Raw genomic sequence first — 18170 nt, forward strand, 5'->3', positions numbered from 1 at the left:
CCAATAGGATCCAACAATACATTAAGAAGATTATTCACCCTGACCATGTGGGAATTATCCCCGGGATGCAAGTCTGGTTCAACACTTGTAAAGAAATCAATGTGATTGATTATATCCGCAAAAGAAAAAACAAGAACCATAGTATCCTCTCAATAGATGGAGAGAAAGTATTTGACAAAATGCAGCATCCATTCCTGATCAAAACTCTTGAGAGTTTAAGGATAGAGGCAACATTCCTCAGTATCTTAAAAGCCATCTACAAGAAGCCCACAGCAAATATATTCTCAATGGAGAAGCACTGGGAGCCTTTCCCCTAAGATCAGGAACATGACAGGGATGTCCACTTTCACTACTGCTATTAAACATATTATTAGAAGTCCTAGCCTCAGCAATCAGTCAACAAAAAGAAATAAAGGCATTTAAATTGGCAAAGAAGAAGCCAACCTCTCCCTCTTCACAGATAACATGATACTGTACATAGAAAACCCAAAAGCCTCCACCCCAAGATTGCTAGAACTCATACAGCAATTTGGCAGCATGGCAGGATACAAAGTCAATGCCCAGAAGTCAGTGGCATTTCTATACACTAACAATGAGACTGAAGAAAGAGAAATTAAGGAGTCAATCCCATTTACAATTGCACCCAAAAGCATAAGATACCTAGGAATAAACCTAACCAAAGAGGTAAAGGATCTATACCCTAAAAACTATAGAACACTTCTGAGAGAAATTGAGGAAGACACAAAGAGATGGAAAAATATTCCATGCTCATGGATTGGCAGAATTAATATTGTGAAAATGTCACTGTTACCTAGGGCAATTTACACATTTAATGCAGTCCCTATCAAAATACCAAGGACTTTCTTCAGAGAGTTGGAACAAATCATCTTGTGATTTGTGTGGAATCGAGCAGCCCCAGTGGCGCAGTGGTTTAGCGATGCCTACAGCCCAGGGCGTGATCCTGGAGACCCTGGATCTAGTCCCACGTCCGGACTCTCTGTGTGATGCCTGCTTCTCCCTCTGCTTGTGTCTCCATCTCTATCTCTCTCTGTCTGTATGAATAAATAAGTAAAAAATCTTAAAAAAAAGATCTGTGTGGAATCAGAAAAGACCCCTGAATAGCCAGGGGAATATTACAAATAAAACTATAGCTGGGGGCATCACAATGCCGGATTTCAGGAGGTACTGCAAAGCTGTGGTCATCAAGACAGTGTGGTACTGGCACAAAAACAGACACATAGATCAATGGAACAGAATAGAGAATCCAGAAGTGGATCCCTCAACTAAATGGTCAACTAATATTCGACAAAGGAGGAAAGACTATCCACTGGAAAAAAGGCAGTCTCTTCAATAAATGGTGCTGGGAAAATTGGACATCCACATGCAGAAGAATGAAACTAGACCACTCTCTTACACCATACACAAAGATAAACTCAACATGGATGAAAGATCTAAATGTGAGACAGGATTCCATCAATGTCCTAGAGAACACAGGCAACACCACTTTTGAACTTGGCTACAGCAACTTCCTGCAAGATACATCCATGAAGGCAAGAGAAACAAAATAAAAAATGAATTATTGGGACTTCATCAAGATAAAAAGCTTTGGCACAGCAAAAGAAAGACTCAACAAAACTAAAAGGCAACCTACAGAATGGGAGAAGAGATTTGCAAATGACATATCAGATAAAGGGCTAGTATCCAAGATCCACAAAGACCTTATGAAACTCAACACCAAAGAAACAAACAATCCAATCATGAAGTGGGCAAAAGACATGAACAGAAATCTCACAGAGGAAGACAGAGACATGGCCAACAAGCACATGACAAAATGCTCTGCATCACTTGCCATCAGGGAAATACAAATCAAAACCATAATGAGATACCAACTCATACTAGTGATAATGGGGAACATTAACAAGACAGGAATAATGAGTGTTGGAGAGGATGTGGATAAAGGGGAACCCTCCTGCACTGTTGGTGGGAATGTGAACTGTTGCAGCCACTCTGGAAAATTGTGTGGAGGTTCCTCAGTGTTAAAATAGAACTGTCCTTTGACCCAGCAATTGCACAGCTGGGGATTTACTCCAAGGATACAGATGTAGTGAAACGCCAGGCCACCTGCACCCTGATGTTTATAGCAGCAATGTCCACAATAGCCAAACTGTAGGAAGGAGCCTCCGTGTCCATCAAAAGATGAATGGATAAAGAAGATGTGGTCTGTATATACAACGGAATATTACTCAGCCATAGAAATGACAATACCCACCATTTGCTTCGACGTGGATGGATTTGGATGGTATTAAGCTGAGTGAAATAAGTCAATCAGAGAAGGACAAACATATTATGGTCTCATTCATTGAAGAATATGAAAATTAGTGAAAGGGAATAAAGGGGAAGGTGAGAAAATGAGTCAAAATATCAGTGATGTTGACAAAACATGAGAGACACCTAACTCTGGGAAAGGAACAAGTGTTAGTGCAAAGGGAAGTGGGCGGGGAATTTTGAGGTGACAGGGTGATGGGCACCGAGGAGGGCACTTCGTGGGATGAGCACTGGGTATTATGGTATATGTTGACAAATTGAACTCCAATAAAAAAAGATTAAAAAATCATTATCTTCAGCTACCCCTTTATTTTTATCCATCCACAGCCAATTGAATATGTCCCTTAATTTCTTTTAGCTTGTTAATCCAACTTAGGAATCAAGCTTTGCATAGTTCACAATAAAGATTCTCACAGATATTTCTTTCTCTTTTTATTTTAAAAAACATTTTCTGTATCCGCTGATTTCCAGTGGACAAACTGAAGAGGATTGGTGGAATTAAGATTAATTTCCCCTTACGTAATTTTTATTACAAGAAAAGATTCATTAATTCCTTACCCGACACAAGGACTACTGATCCATTTGGTCCTGTTTTTTAGTCTTATACATCAGCTTGGGACAGCCCTCCCAAATATCACAGGGATTCCTTGCCTGTTTTCTAGATACCTTGCTCCCTCACCTTATTCCTTCCTGAAATCAGAAGGGATGAGGAAAGTTAAAAGATTTGTCTGAATTGGTGGTAGTAAAAGCCTGCCTGCAACCTGAACTGTATGATTCCTGGTACAGCATATGTCTTCCTAGGTCATCATATAAACAGAAAATTATGAGGGAAGAAGGAGGTTGGGGGAATAAGGCACTAAACTGAAAGGCAAAAATTGGGCACTTAAAATTATTTTCTATTCATTGGCTAAATTTGTAAGTTTTTGTGATGGAACTTGGATTTTTTGTGCCTAGAAAAATAATTATAGTGAATAACTTGGATAGGAGAATAGAATGCAAGTATAAGCTCTCACTTATATTTTATCTGTCCCATTTATCTTTTTAAGCCTGCTAAGCAGACATTCCAAATATGGGAACAAATGCACAAACACATACACAGAGACATACAGATAAGAATATGAAATTCTATTTAGAAAAAGGTTGGAGTTTATAAAAAGAACTTGTACAATTTTTAAGCAAATGATATTAAAGGAAACTTTTAGCCTACATTTATATCTCCCTGAAGAGTGGGAGAGAGAGAATAATGAGTTTTATCCAATAGAGTGATTGTAGGGACATTCTTGTAGATATAGATAATCATACTGAAGTTCCTGGGAATTGTGGGACTCAGATCATGACATATCAGTGCAAGAGGGGTAGTTGAATGCTAATATGGTAGTAGATTGATACTGTCTAAATTTATTAGTTCTGTAAGTAATAACAAGTGTGTTTTTATAAGTATTTACTGGATATTTATTCCCATGTATTTCTGGGAATAGATTGAGCTAATTATATCTGGGAATATATATATATCAGTAGTGAGCACTAGGTATAATAGAATGGAGTTGTGATATATGTAAATCTATGAACAATATATAATTAGGGAAAAAATGGAGATCAGCAATTCTTTTATAATTTGTCATTCTGTCCTCACTAGTCTTTTAATTCTTTGAGATAGATGCAACTCTTTTGATCATGTCTTTGAAAGCTTGTACCACTTGCTTGTTCCTCAGAGTATAAATAAAGGGATTCATCACTGGGGCAACTGAAGTGGTAAGCACTGACACCACCTTATTAATAGCAACCCCTTCTTTTGCATGAGGTTTGATATAGATAAAGATGCAGCTTCCATAAGTAATAGAAACCACAATTATATGGGAAGAACAAGTAGAAAAAGCCTTTTTCCTTTGCTGGACAGAAGGAAATCTGAGAATGGTCCTAATGATGTATGTGTAGGACAGAACTACACACACCAAGGTGAAAATGAGTGTCAACACAGCCAGGACCAAGACAAATCGCTCGATAAACTCTGTGTCTGAGCAGGTAATCTTCAGGATGGGAGCAGCATCACAGCCAAAGTGATCTATGACATTGGAGTCACAAAACTCGAGCTTGAAGCCCATGATATAGGGTGGGAGGACGATGAGCAGAGCTAACATATAACATCCAATAAGGAACTTGATGCAGACCCTGTTGTTCATGATGGTCATGTAATGCAGGGGTTTGCAGATGGCCACATAGCGGTCATAGGACATGGCTGTGAGGAGGAAAAATTCAGTCACACCCAATATGACAACAAAAAATAATTGAGTGGCACATGCATCGTAGGTAACGGTATTGTCCCCAGATGCCATTGTGTAGAGGAATCTAGGAATGCAGACAGTGGTAAAGAACACTTCCAAGATGGAGAAATTCTGGAGGAAAAAATACATGGGTGTTTTAAGGTGGGAATCCACCAACGTGAGGCTGATAATGGTCAGATTCCCTACAACACTCAACAAGTAGGTTAGAAATAGAAAAATAAAAAGCAGAATCTGTAGATGTGGGTCATTTGTTAATCCCACCAAGATGAATGTTGTTATTGCTGTATAATTTTTCATCACCGATTCCTGACTATGGCCTTGTCTGTGTGTAAAAATAAGAGAGACATTAGGTCAGAGAGACTGTCAGCTCAAGTTAGCAGTGGGTTGAGGTGAAGATGTTAGATAAGCCAAGATTTGATTTTGTCACCTGTTAATGAATGTTATTGCTGTGGTAGTTGATTGATAAACACTTCTACTGGACTTTCACGGTTGAACATTATACTGGATACCAGCCAGAAGGCTCTTATTAAAGATTTTTAATATCGTGATGTAGTATTAAGACAATAGTAAAAGGATTCTTTGACAACCCCAGAAATGAGGTTATTTTATGTTATCTATGTTAATGAACAGAAAAGCCCTATCGTAAAAATATTCATGGTTTGTAATTTCATGACAATAACTCAAGGTTTGCTTGTCATTTTGGTTGCATGTGAAGCGAACAGGACTGCCAATAGTTAAGGTTGTGAAGTTAAATTTTTTGTCCTCTCAGTCTCTGCTTGCTACTCACTGTGATAATCCACATTCTCCTCTAAAGTACTTCATGCCCTTCTGCTTTCTTCTCTTCATACATTACACAAAAACACTCTTGCAAGTCCATTCTAAAGACAGAACCAGAGTGATCTTTTAAAACCATGCATGAGGGGCACCTGACTGGCTCAGTAAGTAAAGTAGGACTCTTGATCTTGAGACTGTGAGTTCAAATTCTACATTGTAGAGCTCACTTAAGAAAAAAAAAACCAAACAAACAAACCAGGAATTAGATCCATTTCTGTGTTTAAAGCCACTGAATAGGATTTCATTTCCTGTGGAAAAAATTCAATCCCCTTAGTCTGTTTTATATGGTTCTTTATGATTTCATGGCTGTATAATTCTAATTCATCTCTTGCTTATCCCGCTGTATTGGTCTTCAGTTCCTTGAAGATGTCAAGTTTTTCCCACTCCAGGGCTTTTGCAATGCATTTTCTTTGCTTACATTCTTGCATAGCTGAATCTTATTTTTCAGGTGCCAACTTAAACATAACCCCTTCAAAGATACCTCCCTGGAAAATCCTATCTACGTTCTCTCATCCCTACTGTGAAAAGAAATGATCTGTTTATTTCATTTTGAGTATTTACCATAATTGGTAATTACAGATTCTTCTACTTTTTAGCTCAATAGCAATGGCTATTTCCTGTGAAATGAAAATATTAGTGTATGTTTTTCACAGGTTAGAATAAAGATTAAACAAACTAATTCCTTTAGGCTGTTAGCTTCATGCCTGATTCTTTTGTTTCTTCTCCTAGGATCTGCTCCCTTCGTGAAGGATTTCACACATTTTTCCATACTTTATTTTACCTTCCTTAGATTTGCCCCCTCCTCCATATTCCACATATGTATTTTAAGTTTTCTACTGTCCTCAAAGTTAGATACAAAATTATAAGGTTCTCTTAAATTCTAAAAAGAGTAGTATTTGTTGACAGGTCTATTCATAATGGGTGAACAACCACATACAATTGTGGAACTTGTTTCTGAATCTTTTTTGCATTTTCTAATGTGATTCTTTGCCCAAATATCTTAATTCAAACATTGGTCTTTGGGATATTCTCTTCCAATCTGCTCAGTAACCACAGCTTTCATAGTCTCTTCTGAACTTGTCTTAGGGCTCTCTTGTTTCATCACATAGGATTACTTTAGAATACTTCCCTTAAATTCTGTCTACTAATTTATAAAAAATCTCTTTTATGCCCTGGACATGTGCCCTGTCTCTCCTAGAACAAGAAAGAAACAAACAGGTAGGAACAAGAGAGAAAACAATCTTAGCCAAATGGGTTTAGGTTACTATAAATAAAATAATCAAGTACTTAAGAGAACTATATAAATGAAGAGAGAAAGCTCAGTAAAGATGATTTTAGCCAATCCCCTAACTTTATAGATGGAACTCAGAGGTTCTGCAGTCACTAGGCTTGTCAGGAACAAAGTCTAAGGAAGAATCCACATTTCTTAAATCCTAATTCCACGCTTTTCCTCTCACTCTGCCAAGTTAGGGGCGAGTTTCAGGAATTTTTTTGTGGGGGGGGTTCCTGGTTTTCATTTGCCCATCAGGAAGTTTGCCACTTCTGTGTTTCTTCATCTTCTAAAGATACCCAGTCCATTGCAACTAGTCTCTTAGTCTCTGTATTACTTCAGGGTAAACTTCCTATCAGAGCTGTAGGAAAAGTACATTCACTTAAGGTGTTAGAGGCTGATAATAATATTTATGTTATTCATACCAGACACATTTATGTTTTCTTTTTTTTAATTTATGTTTTCAATTGAAGAACACATTCTAATGAGAAATTTCCTGGGATAAGAATAGATTTTCATGTGAGATGGTAGGACAAAGAATCCCTTTTTGGTTGTATTTAATTTAATTCACAAACCTGTCTACGATTACGATGATCATAGGTAACATTTATAAGGCAGTTACTAAATGTCAAATACTATGTTAAATACTTACATGACTTCCTTTAATTCTCAAAGCAATTCTCTAAGGCTAGTTGTTATTAAACTTTCATTTCAAAATTGAGGAAACTGAGTCCAGAAATATTAAGAATTGTGCCTGAGATCATTGACTTAGGATGGAGCGAAGCAGGAATATGAATATAAGCAGTCTGACTGCAGAAACTAAGCTCATAAGCACTACAGAACACAGCCTTCTCAACTATTTATTTGATTAATTTATTTTTCCCCTTTATCTTTTGAGAAAATGACCAATATCTTCTTGGTGATACTATCTGTCAAGTAACTTCCTCATGGAACTAGATAAATCAATGCCCAGGGCTGCATTATTTCTGAGTTAGGGGCTGTAGTAGAGAGATAGCCTTCAATCATAATAATTACATTTGTAGCACCTGAAATGTTTCCCAATGCAGTCACTGTCTCTAAGGTTTCCAATTTCTGTTATTGCTGGGGTGGAACAGGCTCTTCCCAGGAGACCTCAGTGTGGAATATGAATGTTCCAAATTGGCTCCTGGCTGTTTCAACATATTTCCCACAATGATATTGAGGTGAGCTTTTCCTGAGAGTGGGGAAATATGTATCTTTCCTTCTATTGAGGATGCAATGTCCATTTCCAACATGTGCCCAGATCACACTTTAGAGCTTTCTGACTCTGGATTTATGGACAGGAATCTGATCTGGGTGTGAATAAATGGCTGATCTATCAGCTACTTCCCTCCCAGGTACTGTAGGGGAGGATCACTCAGGGAATGACCAGAGAAGACTAAATGTCAATGTTGAGACAACCCTATTATCCTTTCTTGTCTTCTGATCCAGATTCCACAAGCTCACATATGGTGCTACCAAGCTCTCTTCAAATTGACCTAACTCCCATGCACCCATAACATTCTAACTTCTGTCCTTACAAAAGTCCAATATCTGTTAGTGTTTTTAGTTTCATCTGGAACATACTGGGTAAACTGATACAGAATAGCATATGAAAGGTCATTGATATATTGTGTTGTCTTAATAACAACAGAATGTTTTACCCTTTCCAGTATGCTTTGTGATACTGCTCATTAAGTATAGGGAATTATCTCTAGTTGTAGATACAAAAGCCATGTAGCAAAAAAGTAAACATTAGGGAGTCAGTTTTTGCTCAATTGAGAGAACAGAAACACTTTCCTAGGATCTTAAACATGAGAGACTATATTCTAAAAATTTACTGTCTTATCCTTAAAACTTCTGAGGATATGTTACTAAAGTCTTATTAAACTTTAAATGTCACTAGTTAGAGAATAAAGTAATACTGGAGATAACCATTGATTCCTACTGTGAAACATTATTCATAATTATTTAGGATCTGGGCTTTGTAACACACAGGTCAAAATCCTGTACTTTGAACTATGTGGGTTCTGGATGGTAAACAATTGACTTGACTAAATAAATCACACTCACCTTTCAGATGGCTGTTCATAGCTTCTGTGTACAATTTAACCACAAAGATCTTTAGAGTAACTCAGAGCAGGGCATGAGTTTGGTAGTCATGGATCCTACAATATTTTTCATGCACTCACACACTTGCACGCACTGGCAAGTCTGTGAGTGTGCAGAGGTCATTTAGGTTCGCATTGCCACAATTTCCCAGAGGTCTTTTTAAAAAAATGTCCTTTACCTTCTGTAATCTTATAAGGATATCAACTAAAAAAATATCTCCTGACTTTAATTCTAGGAAAAGTATTCATATAACCTTCAGGGTCAAAAGAATTAAAGACTGTTATAATGGTGACAAACTCTTTGGTTTGGGCAAAGCTGATGTCTTGACTTTGCAGGAAAACAGATCTCCCTGCAAATTATATACTAATAAGAATGGTATAAGTCATATCTTATACCATTCTGTTTGGTCCTCAACAGGTATGCAGAGATCATTGGTTAAACAAACAAAAGAATCCCTTGGGATCCTAGGTTCAAAAACTTCTAATGAAACTATAGTATAATGAACTTTAATGAACTTTGTGAGAACAAAAACAGCTATCAATTGGGACTATTGTCCTCGGAGAAAGGAAGATGCAACAATAGAATCAGAAACAGGTCTTGTGCTAAACAGTAAGTGTCAGATGACAAATCACAGCATGGTTTCTTTCCTTGATTTTGGGCACCCCTTCACCTCATGTATGTCTTGCCCAATCATGTGATTCATTATTATAGGTACCTACGAGATTGCATACTCACTTTACCACTGTTTGCAATTAACTTTACTATCCGATTTTTATTATTATTTTTAAACAACTAACCTGGGTGGAAAAGAGCAAAGCTAATTATTTCAGGTCTACTTGGACACTCCAAGATTCACTTCCACTCATAGCTTGCTAAATATTATCATAAATGCATGTTGAATTTTTTTTTCAGGAGGTGTAAGTGAATTTTTATCAGGAAAGGAAGCTGCCAACTTAACAGCAAATGAAGAATGAATAAAGAAAATTCTTGTTGTCACAGATACACAAGACCTCCATCATATATGATATGGGAGGCATTTTAATTTAGGACCCATAGCACAGAAATGCCAAATACTTATCGATTCAGTCTAATATTTCTGGATTCCTACCAAAAAGGAATACATTAAGAGCATGGAAAAGTTGCTTACTGAAAGAAAACCCCTGAAGAAGAGCAAGGGAGGGAATGTAGAAATTAAGAAATTGTGTGGAACACTTTTAAAAATGTAATGAACTACGTTTCATATCTTCACAGTAATACAAAAACAGTCGCTTACAGAACTGGTTCAGATTACTTAAATACCATATACATTTTTAGGCCTCTACATAAGTGTTTGGAAGTTACTTATTATATGAAATGAAACTTATATGAAATAAAACAATTAGTGCTACAGGGTGCCTGGGTGGCTCAGTTGGTTAAAACTCTGCCTTCAGGGCAGCCCTGGTGGCACAGCGGTTTAGTGCTGCCTGCAGCCCAGGGAATGATCCTGGAGACCCTGGATCGAGTACTACGTCAGGCTCTTTGCAAGGAGCCTGCTTCTCCCTCTGTCTGTGTCTCTGCCTCTCTCTTTCTGTCTCTATGAATAAATAAATAAAATCTTTTTTAAATATAAATTTATTTTTTATTGGTGTTCAATTTGCCAACATACAGAATAACACCCAGAGCTCATCCTGGCAAGTGCCCCCCTCAGTGCCCGTTACCCAGTCACCCCCACCCTCCGCACTCCTCCCTTCCACCACCACTAGTTTGTTTCCCAGAGTTAGGAGTCTTTATGTTCTGTCTCCCTTTCTGATATTTCCTACCCATTTCTTCTCCCTTCCCTTCTATTCGCTTTCACTATTATTCATATTCCCCAAATGAATGAGAACATGTAATGTTTGTCTTCTCCGATTGACTTTCTTCTTTTTTTAATAAATTGATTTTTTATTGGTGTTCAATTTACCAACATACAGAATAACACCCAGTGCTCATCTCGTCGTGTCCCCCTCAGTGCCTGTCACCCACTCACCTCCACCCCCTGCCCTCCTCCCTTCCACCACCCCTAGTTCGTTTCCCAGAGTTAGGAGTTTTTATGTTCTGTCTCCCTTTCTGATATTTCCCACACATTTCTTCTCCCTTCCCTTATATTCCCTTTCACTATTATTTATATTCCCCAAATGAATGAGAACATATAAAATTTGTCCTTCTCCAATTGACTTACTTCACTCAGCATAATACCCTCCATTCCATCCGCATTGAAGCAAATAGTGGGTATTTGTCATTTCTAATGGCTGAGTAATATTCCATTGTATACATAAACCACATCTTCTTTATCCATTCATCTTTCGATGGACACCAAGGCTCCTTCCACAGTTTGGCTATTGTGGACATTGGTGCTAGAAACATCAAGGTGCAGGTGTCCCGGCGTTTCATTCCATCTGCAACTTTGGGGTAAATCCCCAACAGTGCAATTGCTGGGTCGTAGGGCAGGTCTATTTTTAACTCTTTGAGGAACCTCCACAGTTTTCCAGAGTGGCTGCACCAGTTCACATTCCCACCAACAGTGTAGGAGGGCTCCCTTTTCTCCGCATCCTCTCCAACATTTGTTGTTTCCTGCCTTGTTAATTTTCCCCATTCTCACTGGTGTGAGGTGGTATCTCATTGTGGTTTTGATTTGTATTTCCCTGATGGCAAGTGATGCAGAGCATTTCCTCATGTGTTTATTGGCCATGTGTATGTCTTCCTCTGTGAGATTTCTCTTCATGTCTTTTGCCCATTTCATGATTGGATTGTTTGTTTCTTTGGTGTTGAGTTTAAGAAGTTCTTTATAGATTTTGGAAACTAGCCCTTTATCTGATATGTCATTTGCAAATGTCTTCTCCCATTCTGTAGGTTGTCTTTTAGTTTTACTTACTATATCCTTTGCTGTGCAAAAGCTTCTTATCTTGATGAAGTCTGAATAATTCATTTTTGCTTTTGTTTCTTTTGCCTTTGTGGATATATCTTGCAAGAAGTTACAGTGACCCAGTTCAAAAAGGGTGTTGCCTGTGTTCTCCTCTAGGATTTTGATGGAATCTTGTCTCACATTTAGATCTTTCATCCATTTTGAGTTTATATTTGTGTATGGTGAAAGAGAGTGGTCTAGTTTCATTCTTCTGCATGTGGATGTCCAATTTTCCCAGCACCATTTATTGAAGAGACTGTCTTTCTTCCAATGGATAGTCTTTCCTCCTTTATAGAATATTAGTTGACCATAAAGTTCAGGATCCACTTCTGGATTCTCTATTCTGTTCCATTGATCTATGTGTCTGTTTTTGTGCCCGTACCACACTGTCTTGATGACCACAGCTTTGTAGTACAACCTGAAATCTGGCATTGTGATGCCCCCAGATATGGTTTTCTTTTTTAAAATTCCCCTGGCTATTCGGAGTCTTTTCTGATTCCACACAAATCTTAGAATAATTTGTTCTAACTCTCTGAAGAAAGTCCATGGTATTTTGATAGGGATTGCATTAAACATGTAAATTGCCCAGGGTAACATTGACATTTTCACAATATTAATTCTTCCAATCCATGAGCATGGAATATTTTTCCATCTCTTTGTGTCTTCCTCAATTTCTCTCAGAAGTGTTCTATAGTTTTTAGGGTATAGATCCTTTACCTCTTTGGTGAGGTTTATTCCTAGGTATCTTATGCTTTTGGGTGCAATTGTCAATGGGATTGACGCCTTAATTTCTCTTTCTTCAGTCTCATTGTTAGTGTATAGAAATGCCATTGATTTCTGGGCATTGATTTTGTATCCTGCCACGCTCCCAAATTGCTGTATGAGTTCTAGCAATCTTGGGGTGGAGGATTTTGGGTTTTCTATGTAGAGTATCATGTCATCAGCGAAGAGGGAGAGTTTGACTTCTTCCTTGCCAATTTAAATGCCTTTAATGTCTTTTTGTTGCCTGATTGCTGAGGCTAGGACTTGAAAAACTATGTTGAATAGCAGTGGTGAGAGTGGACATCCCTGTCTTGTTCCTGATCTTAGGGGAAAGGCTCCCAGTGCTTCCCCGTTGAAAATGATATTGCTGTGGGCTTTTCGTAGATGGCTTTTAAGATGTCGAAGAAAGTTCCCTCTATCCCTACACTCTGAAGAGTTTTGATCAGGAATGGATGCTGTATATTGTCAAATACTTTCTCTGCTTCTAATGAGAGGATCATATGGTTCTTGGTTTTCCTCTTGCTGAGATGATGAATCACATTGATTGTTTTACGAGTGTTGAACCAGCCTTGTGTCCCGGGGATAAATCCTGCTTGGTCATGGTGAATAATTTTCTTAATGTATTGTTGGATCCTATTGGCCAGTATCTTGTTGAGAATTTTTGCATCCATGTTCATCAGGGATATTGTTCTATAATTCTCCTTTTTGGTGGGGTCTTTGTCTGGTTTTGGAATTAAGGTGATGCTGCCCTCATAGAATGAATTTGGAAGTACTCCATCTCTTTCTATCTTTCCAAACAGCTTTAGTAGAATAGGTATGGTTTCTTCTTTAAACATTTGATAGAATTCCCCTGGGAAGCCATCTGGCCCTGGACTCTTGTGTCTTGGGAGGTTTTTGATGACTGCTTCAATTTCCTCCCTGGTTATTGGCCTCTTCAGGTTTTCTATTTCTTCCTGTTCCAGTTTTGGTAGTTTGTGGCTTTCCAGAAATACGTCCATTTCTTCTAGATTGCCTAATTTATTGGCGTATAGCTGTTCATAATATGTTTTTAAAATCGTTTGTATTTCCTTGGTGTTGGTAGTGATCTCTCCTTTCTCATTCATGATTTTATTAATTTGAGTCTTCTTTCACTTCTTTTTAATAAGGTTGGCTAATGGTTTATCTATCTTATTAATTCTTTCCAAGTACCAACTCTTGGTTCTGTTGATTTATTCCACAGCTCTTCTGGTTTGATTTCATTGAGTTCTGCTCGATTTTAATTAAATCTCTTCTTCTGCTGGGCGTAGGGTCCATCTGCTGTTTTTTCTCTAGCTCCTTTATGTGTAAGGTTAGGTTTTGTATTTGAGTTCTTTCCAGTTTTTGAATGGATGCTTGTATTGCGATGTATTTCCCCCTTAGGGCTGCTTTTGCTGCATCCCAAAGATTTTGAACGGTTGTATCTTCATTCTCATTAGTTTCCATGAATCTTTTAAATTCCTTAATTTCCTGGTTGACCCTTTCATCTTTTAGCAGGATGGTCCTAACCTCCACGTGTTTGAGGTCCTTCCAAACTTCTTGTTGTGATTTAGTTCTAATTTCAAGGCATTATGGTCTGAGAATATGCAGGGGACGATCCCAATCTTTTGGTATCTGTTCAGACCCGATTTGTGACCCAGTATGTGGTCTATACTGGAGAAGGTTCCATGTGCCCTTGAGAAGAATGTGTATTCAGTTGAGTTTGGATGTAAAGTTCTGTAGATATCTGTGAAATCCATCTGGTCCAGTGTATCATTTAAAGCTCTCATTTCTTGGAGATGTTGTGCTTAGAAGACCTATCGAGTATAGAAAGAGCTAGATTGAAGTCACCAAGTATAAGTGTATTATTATCTAAGTATTTATTCACTTTGGTTATTAATTGTTTTAAATATTTGGCAGCTCCCATATTCAGGGCATATATATTGAAGATAGTTAAGTCCTCTTGTTGGATAGATCCTTTAAGTATGATATAGTGTCCCTCTTCATCTCTCACTACAGTCTTCGGGGTACATTTTAGTTTATCTGATATAAGGATGGCTACCCCTGCTTTCTTTTGAGGACCATTTGAATGGTAAATGGTTTTCCAACCTTTTATTTTCAGGCTGTAGGTGTCCGTTCTAAAATGAGTTTCTTGTAGACAGCAAATAGATGTGTCCCGTTTTTTTATCCAGTCTGAAACCCTGTGCCTTTTAATGGGGTCATTAAGCCCATTCACATTCAGAGTTACTATTGACAGATATGAGTTTAGTGTCATCATGATATCTATTCAGTCCTTGTTTTTGTGGATTGTTCCACTGAACTTCTTCTTAAAGGGGAATTTTAAGAGTCCCCCTTAAAATTTCTTGCAGAGCTGTTTTGGAGGTCATATATTCTTTCAGTTCCTGCCTGTCTTGGAAGCTCTTTATCTCTCCTTCCATTTCGAATGAGAGCCTTGCTGGATAAAGTATTCTTGGTTGCATGTTCTTCTCATTTAGGACCCTGAATATATCCTGCCAGCCCTTTCTGGCCTGCCAGGTCTATTTGGAGAGGTCTGCTAATATTCCTCCCCATAAAAGTCAGGGATTTCTTGTTCTTGCTGCTTTAAGGATCTTCTCTTTATCTTTGGAATTTGCAAGCTTCACTATTAAATGTCGAGGTGTTGAACGGTTTTTATTAATTTGGGGGGGGGAATCTCTCTATTTCCTGGATTTGAGTACCTGTTTCCCTTCCCAGATAAGGAACGTTTTCAGCTAGGATTTGTTCAAATACATATTCTGGCCCTCTGTCCCTTTTGGCGCCCTCGGAACACCAATTAAATGTAGGTTTTTCTTCCTCAGGCTGTTGTTTATTTCCCTTTATCTATCTTCAAGGTCTTTTAATTGTCTGTCTCTTTTTTCCTCAGTTTCACTCTTTACCATCAACTTGTCTTCTATGTCACTCACTCATTCTTCCACCTCGTTAACCCTCGTCGTTAAGACTTCTAGTTTGGATTGCATCTCATTCAATTAATTTTTAATTTCTGCCTGATTGGATCTAAATTCTGCAGTCATGGAGTCTCTTGAGTCCTTTATGCTTTTTTCTAGAGCCAGCAGTAGTTGTATAATAGTGCTTCTGAATTGGCTTTCTGACATTGAATTGTAATCCAGATTTTGTAACTCTGTGGGAGAGAGGACTGTTTCTGATTCTTTCTTTTGAGGTGAGGTTTTCCTTCTAGTCATTTTGCTCAGTGTAGAGTGGCCATAAACAAGTTGTATTGGGAAAAGGCGAAAAAGAGAGAGAGAAAGAAGGAAAGAAAAGAGAAAAAGAAAAAAGAAAAAAGGAAGTAAAAAAGGAAAAAAGAGAAGAAAGAGAAAGAAAAAGAAAGAAAGGTGAAAAAAAAGGGGGGGAAGCAATCAGAAATCAAAAAGAAAAAAACACACGGGGGAGTCTTCGGATTCTGTATACTTTAAGTCCCTTGACTTCCCCGGGATCTTGTCTGTCTTGCTGGTCTTCTGGGGGAGGGGCCTGTTGTGCTGATTTTCAGGTGTTAGCATTTGGGGGAGCTGCTCTGCCCCCTGCCTGTGCAGGGCTCAGTGGGGGTTGTTTACCCCGTGATGCCCCAGGAGGAACAACCCCAGTGGCGGCGGCCAGCTCTGGAGCCCTGGATTCAGCCCCCACAGTGACCTCGGAGCTCTCTGTCTGCAGGGCCTGGAGGCTCCAGGGCGGGGCCGCTGATCTGCTCAGCTCAGGGCAGGAGCGTCCTTGCTGTCCTGGGCCGTCCTGGCCTCTGCCTGTCCCTGGGGGAGGCCATATCCTGGGCTGTGTCCTGGCACCGTGTGCTCCCGGCCTGCGCTGTTGTTTTTGCGCTCCCACCCCACAGCCCCCTCCGCGGAGCCGCAGCCAGAGCCCCTCCGAGCTGCTCCGTCCCGCCTTGTGCGCTACAGCCCTTACGGAGCTCGGAGCACTCTCCTGTGCGCGCCGCAGGTGTCTGTTAGTGTCCTAGGGAGCCTGAGGGCATCCCCGCCCTCCTGGGTCCTGCTCTAACTCCCTGCAAGCGCCTTTCCACCCGGGAAGATTGTTGAAGCTCCTGCTACTCCGGGACGGGGCTCTCGTGTCCTGGGGACACTCGCCCGGGCCTTAGCCCTGCTCCTCTCGGGGCCCCACCCCTTGGATGCCTCTTGTTTCCTTATTTCTTCCCCCCGCCCCCGTCTTCCTACCTTGATAGAAGCACGAACTCTTCTCACTGTAGCGTTTCAGCTGTTCTCTCTCTAAATCTCAGGCCGAATTCGTAGATTTTCAGGATGATTTGAAGGTTATCTCGGTAATTTGGTGGGGACAGGTGATATGGGGACCCTACTCTTCCGCCATCTTGCCCCTCTTCTCGGATTAACTTTCTTCACTCAGCATAATACCCTCCAGTTCCATCCACGTTGAAGCAAATGGTGGGTATTTGTCATTTTTAATAGCTGAGTAATATTCCATTGTATACATAAACCACATCTTCTTTATCCATTCATCTTTCGATGGACACCGAGGCTCCTTCCACAGTTTGGCTATCGTGGCCATTGCTGCTAGAAACATCGGGGTGCAGGTGTCCCGGCGTTTCATTGCATCTGTATCTTTGGGGTAAATCCCCAGCAGTGCAATTGCTGGGTCGTAGGACAGATATATTTTTAACTCTTTGAGGAACCTCCACACAGTTTTCCAGAGTGGCTGCACCAGTTCACATTCCCACCAACAGTGTAGGAGGGTTCCCTTTTCTCCCCACCCACACCAACATATGTGGTTTCCTGCCTTGTTAATTTTCCCCATTCTCACTGGTGTGAGGTGGTATCTCATTGTGGTTTTGATTGGTATTTCCCTGATGACAAGTGATGCAGAGCATTTTCTCATGTGCATGTTGGCCATGTCTATGTCTTTTTCTGTGAGATTTCTCTTCATGTCTTTTGCCCATTTCATGATTGGATGGTTTGTTTCTTTGATGTTGAGTTTAATAAGTTCTTTATAGATCTTGGAAACTAGCCCTTTATCTGATACGTCATTTGCAAAAACCTTCTCCCATTCTGTAGGTTGTCTTTGGGTTTTGTTGACTCTATCCTTTGCTGTGCAAAAGCTTCTATCTTGATGAAGTCCCAATAGTTCATTTTTGCTTTTGTTTCTTTTGCCTTCGTGGATGTATCTTGCAAGAAGTTACTGTGGCCGAGTTCAAAAACCGTGTTGCCTGTGTCCTCCTCTAGGATTTTGATGGAATCTTGTCTCACATTTAGATCTTTCATCCATTTTGAGTTTATATTTGTGTATGGTGTAAGGGATGTGTGTATGGTGGTCTACTTTCATTCTTTTGCATGTGGATGTCCAATTTTCCCAGCACCATTTATTGAAGAGGCTGTCTTTCTTCCTTGGGTAGTCTTTCCTCCTTTATCGAATATTAGTTGACCATAAAGTTGACAGTCCAATTCTGGGTTCTCTATTCTGTTCCATTGATCTATGTGTCTGTTTTGTGCTAGTACCACACTGTCTTGATGACCACAGCTTTGTAGTACAACCTGAAATCTGGCATTGTGATGTCCCCAGATATAGTTTTCTTCTTTAAAATTCCCCTGGCTATTCGGGGTCTTTTTTGATTCCACACAAATCTTAAGATGATTTGTTCCAGTGCTCTGAAGAAAGTCCA

General features: G+C 39.4%; 1 protein-coding gene across 1 annotated transcript; it reads right to left on the reverse strand.

Annotated features, from left to right (window-relative positions):
• Window positions 1-3965: 3965 nt before the first annotated feature.
• On the reverse strand, window positions 3966-4904 carry OR6C85 (olfactory receptor family 6 subfamily C member 85). The gene is given in 1 exon segment (NM_001388947.1): window positions 3966-4904. A coding segment is annotated over 1 exon segment (939 nt).
• Window positions 4905-18170: the final 13266 nt, after the last annotated feature.

Source organism: Canis lupus, chromosome 3 (genome assembly GCF_011100685.1).
Source record: "Canis lupus familiaris isolate Mischka breed German Shepherd chromosome 3, alternate assembly UU_Cfam_GSD_1.0, whole genome shotgun sequence".
Lineage (NCBI taxonomy): Eukaryota > Metazoa > Chordata > Mammalia > Carnivora > Canidae > Canis > Canis lupus.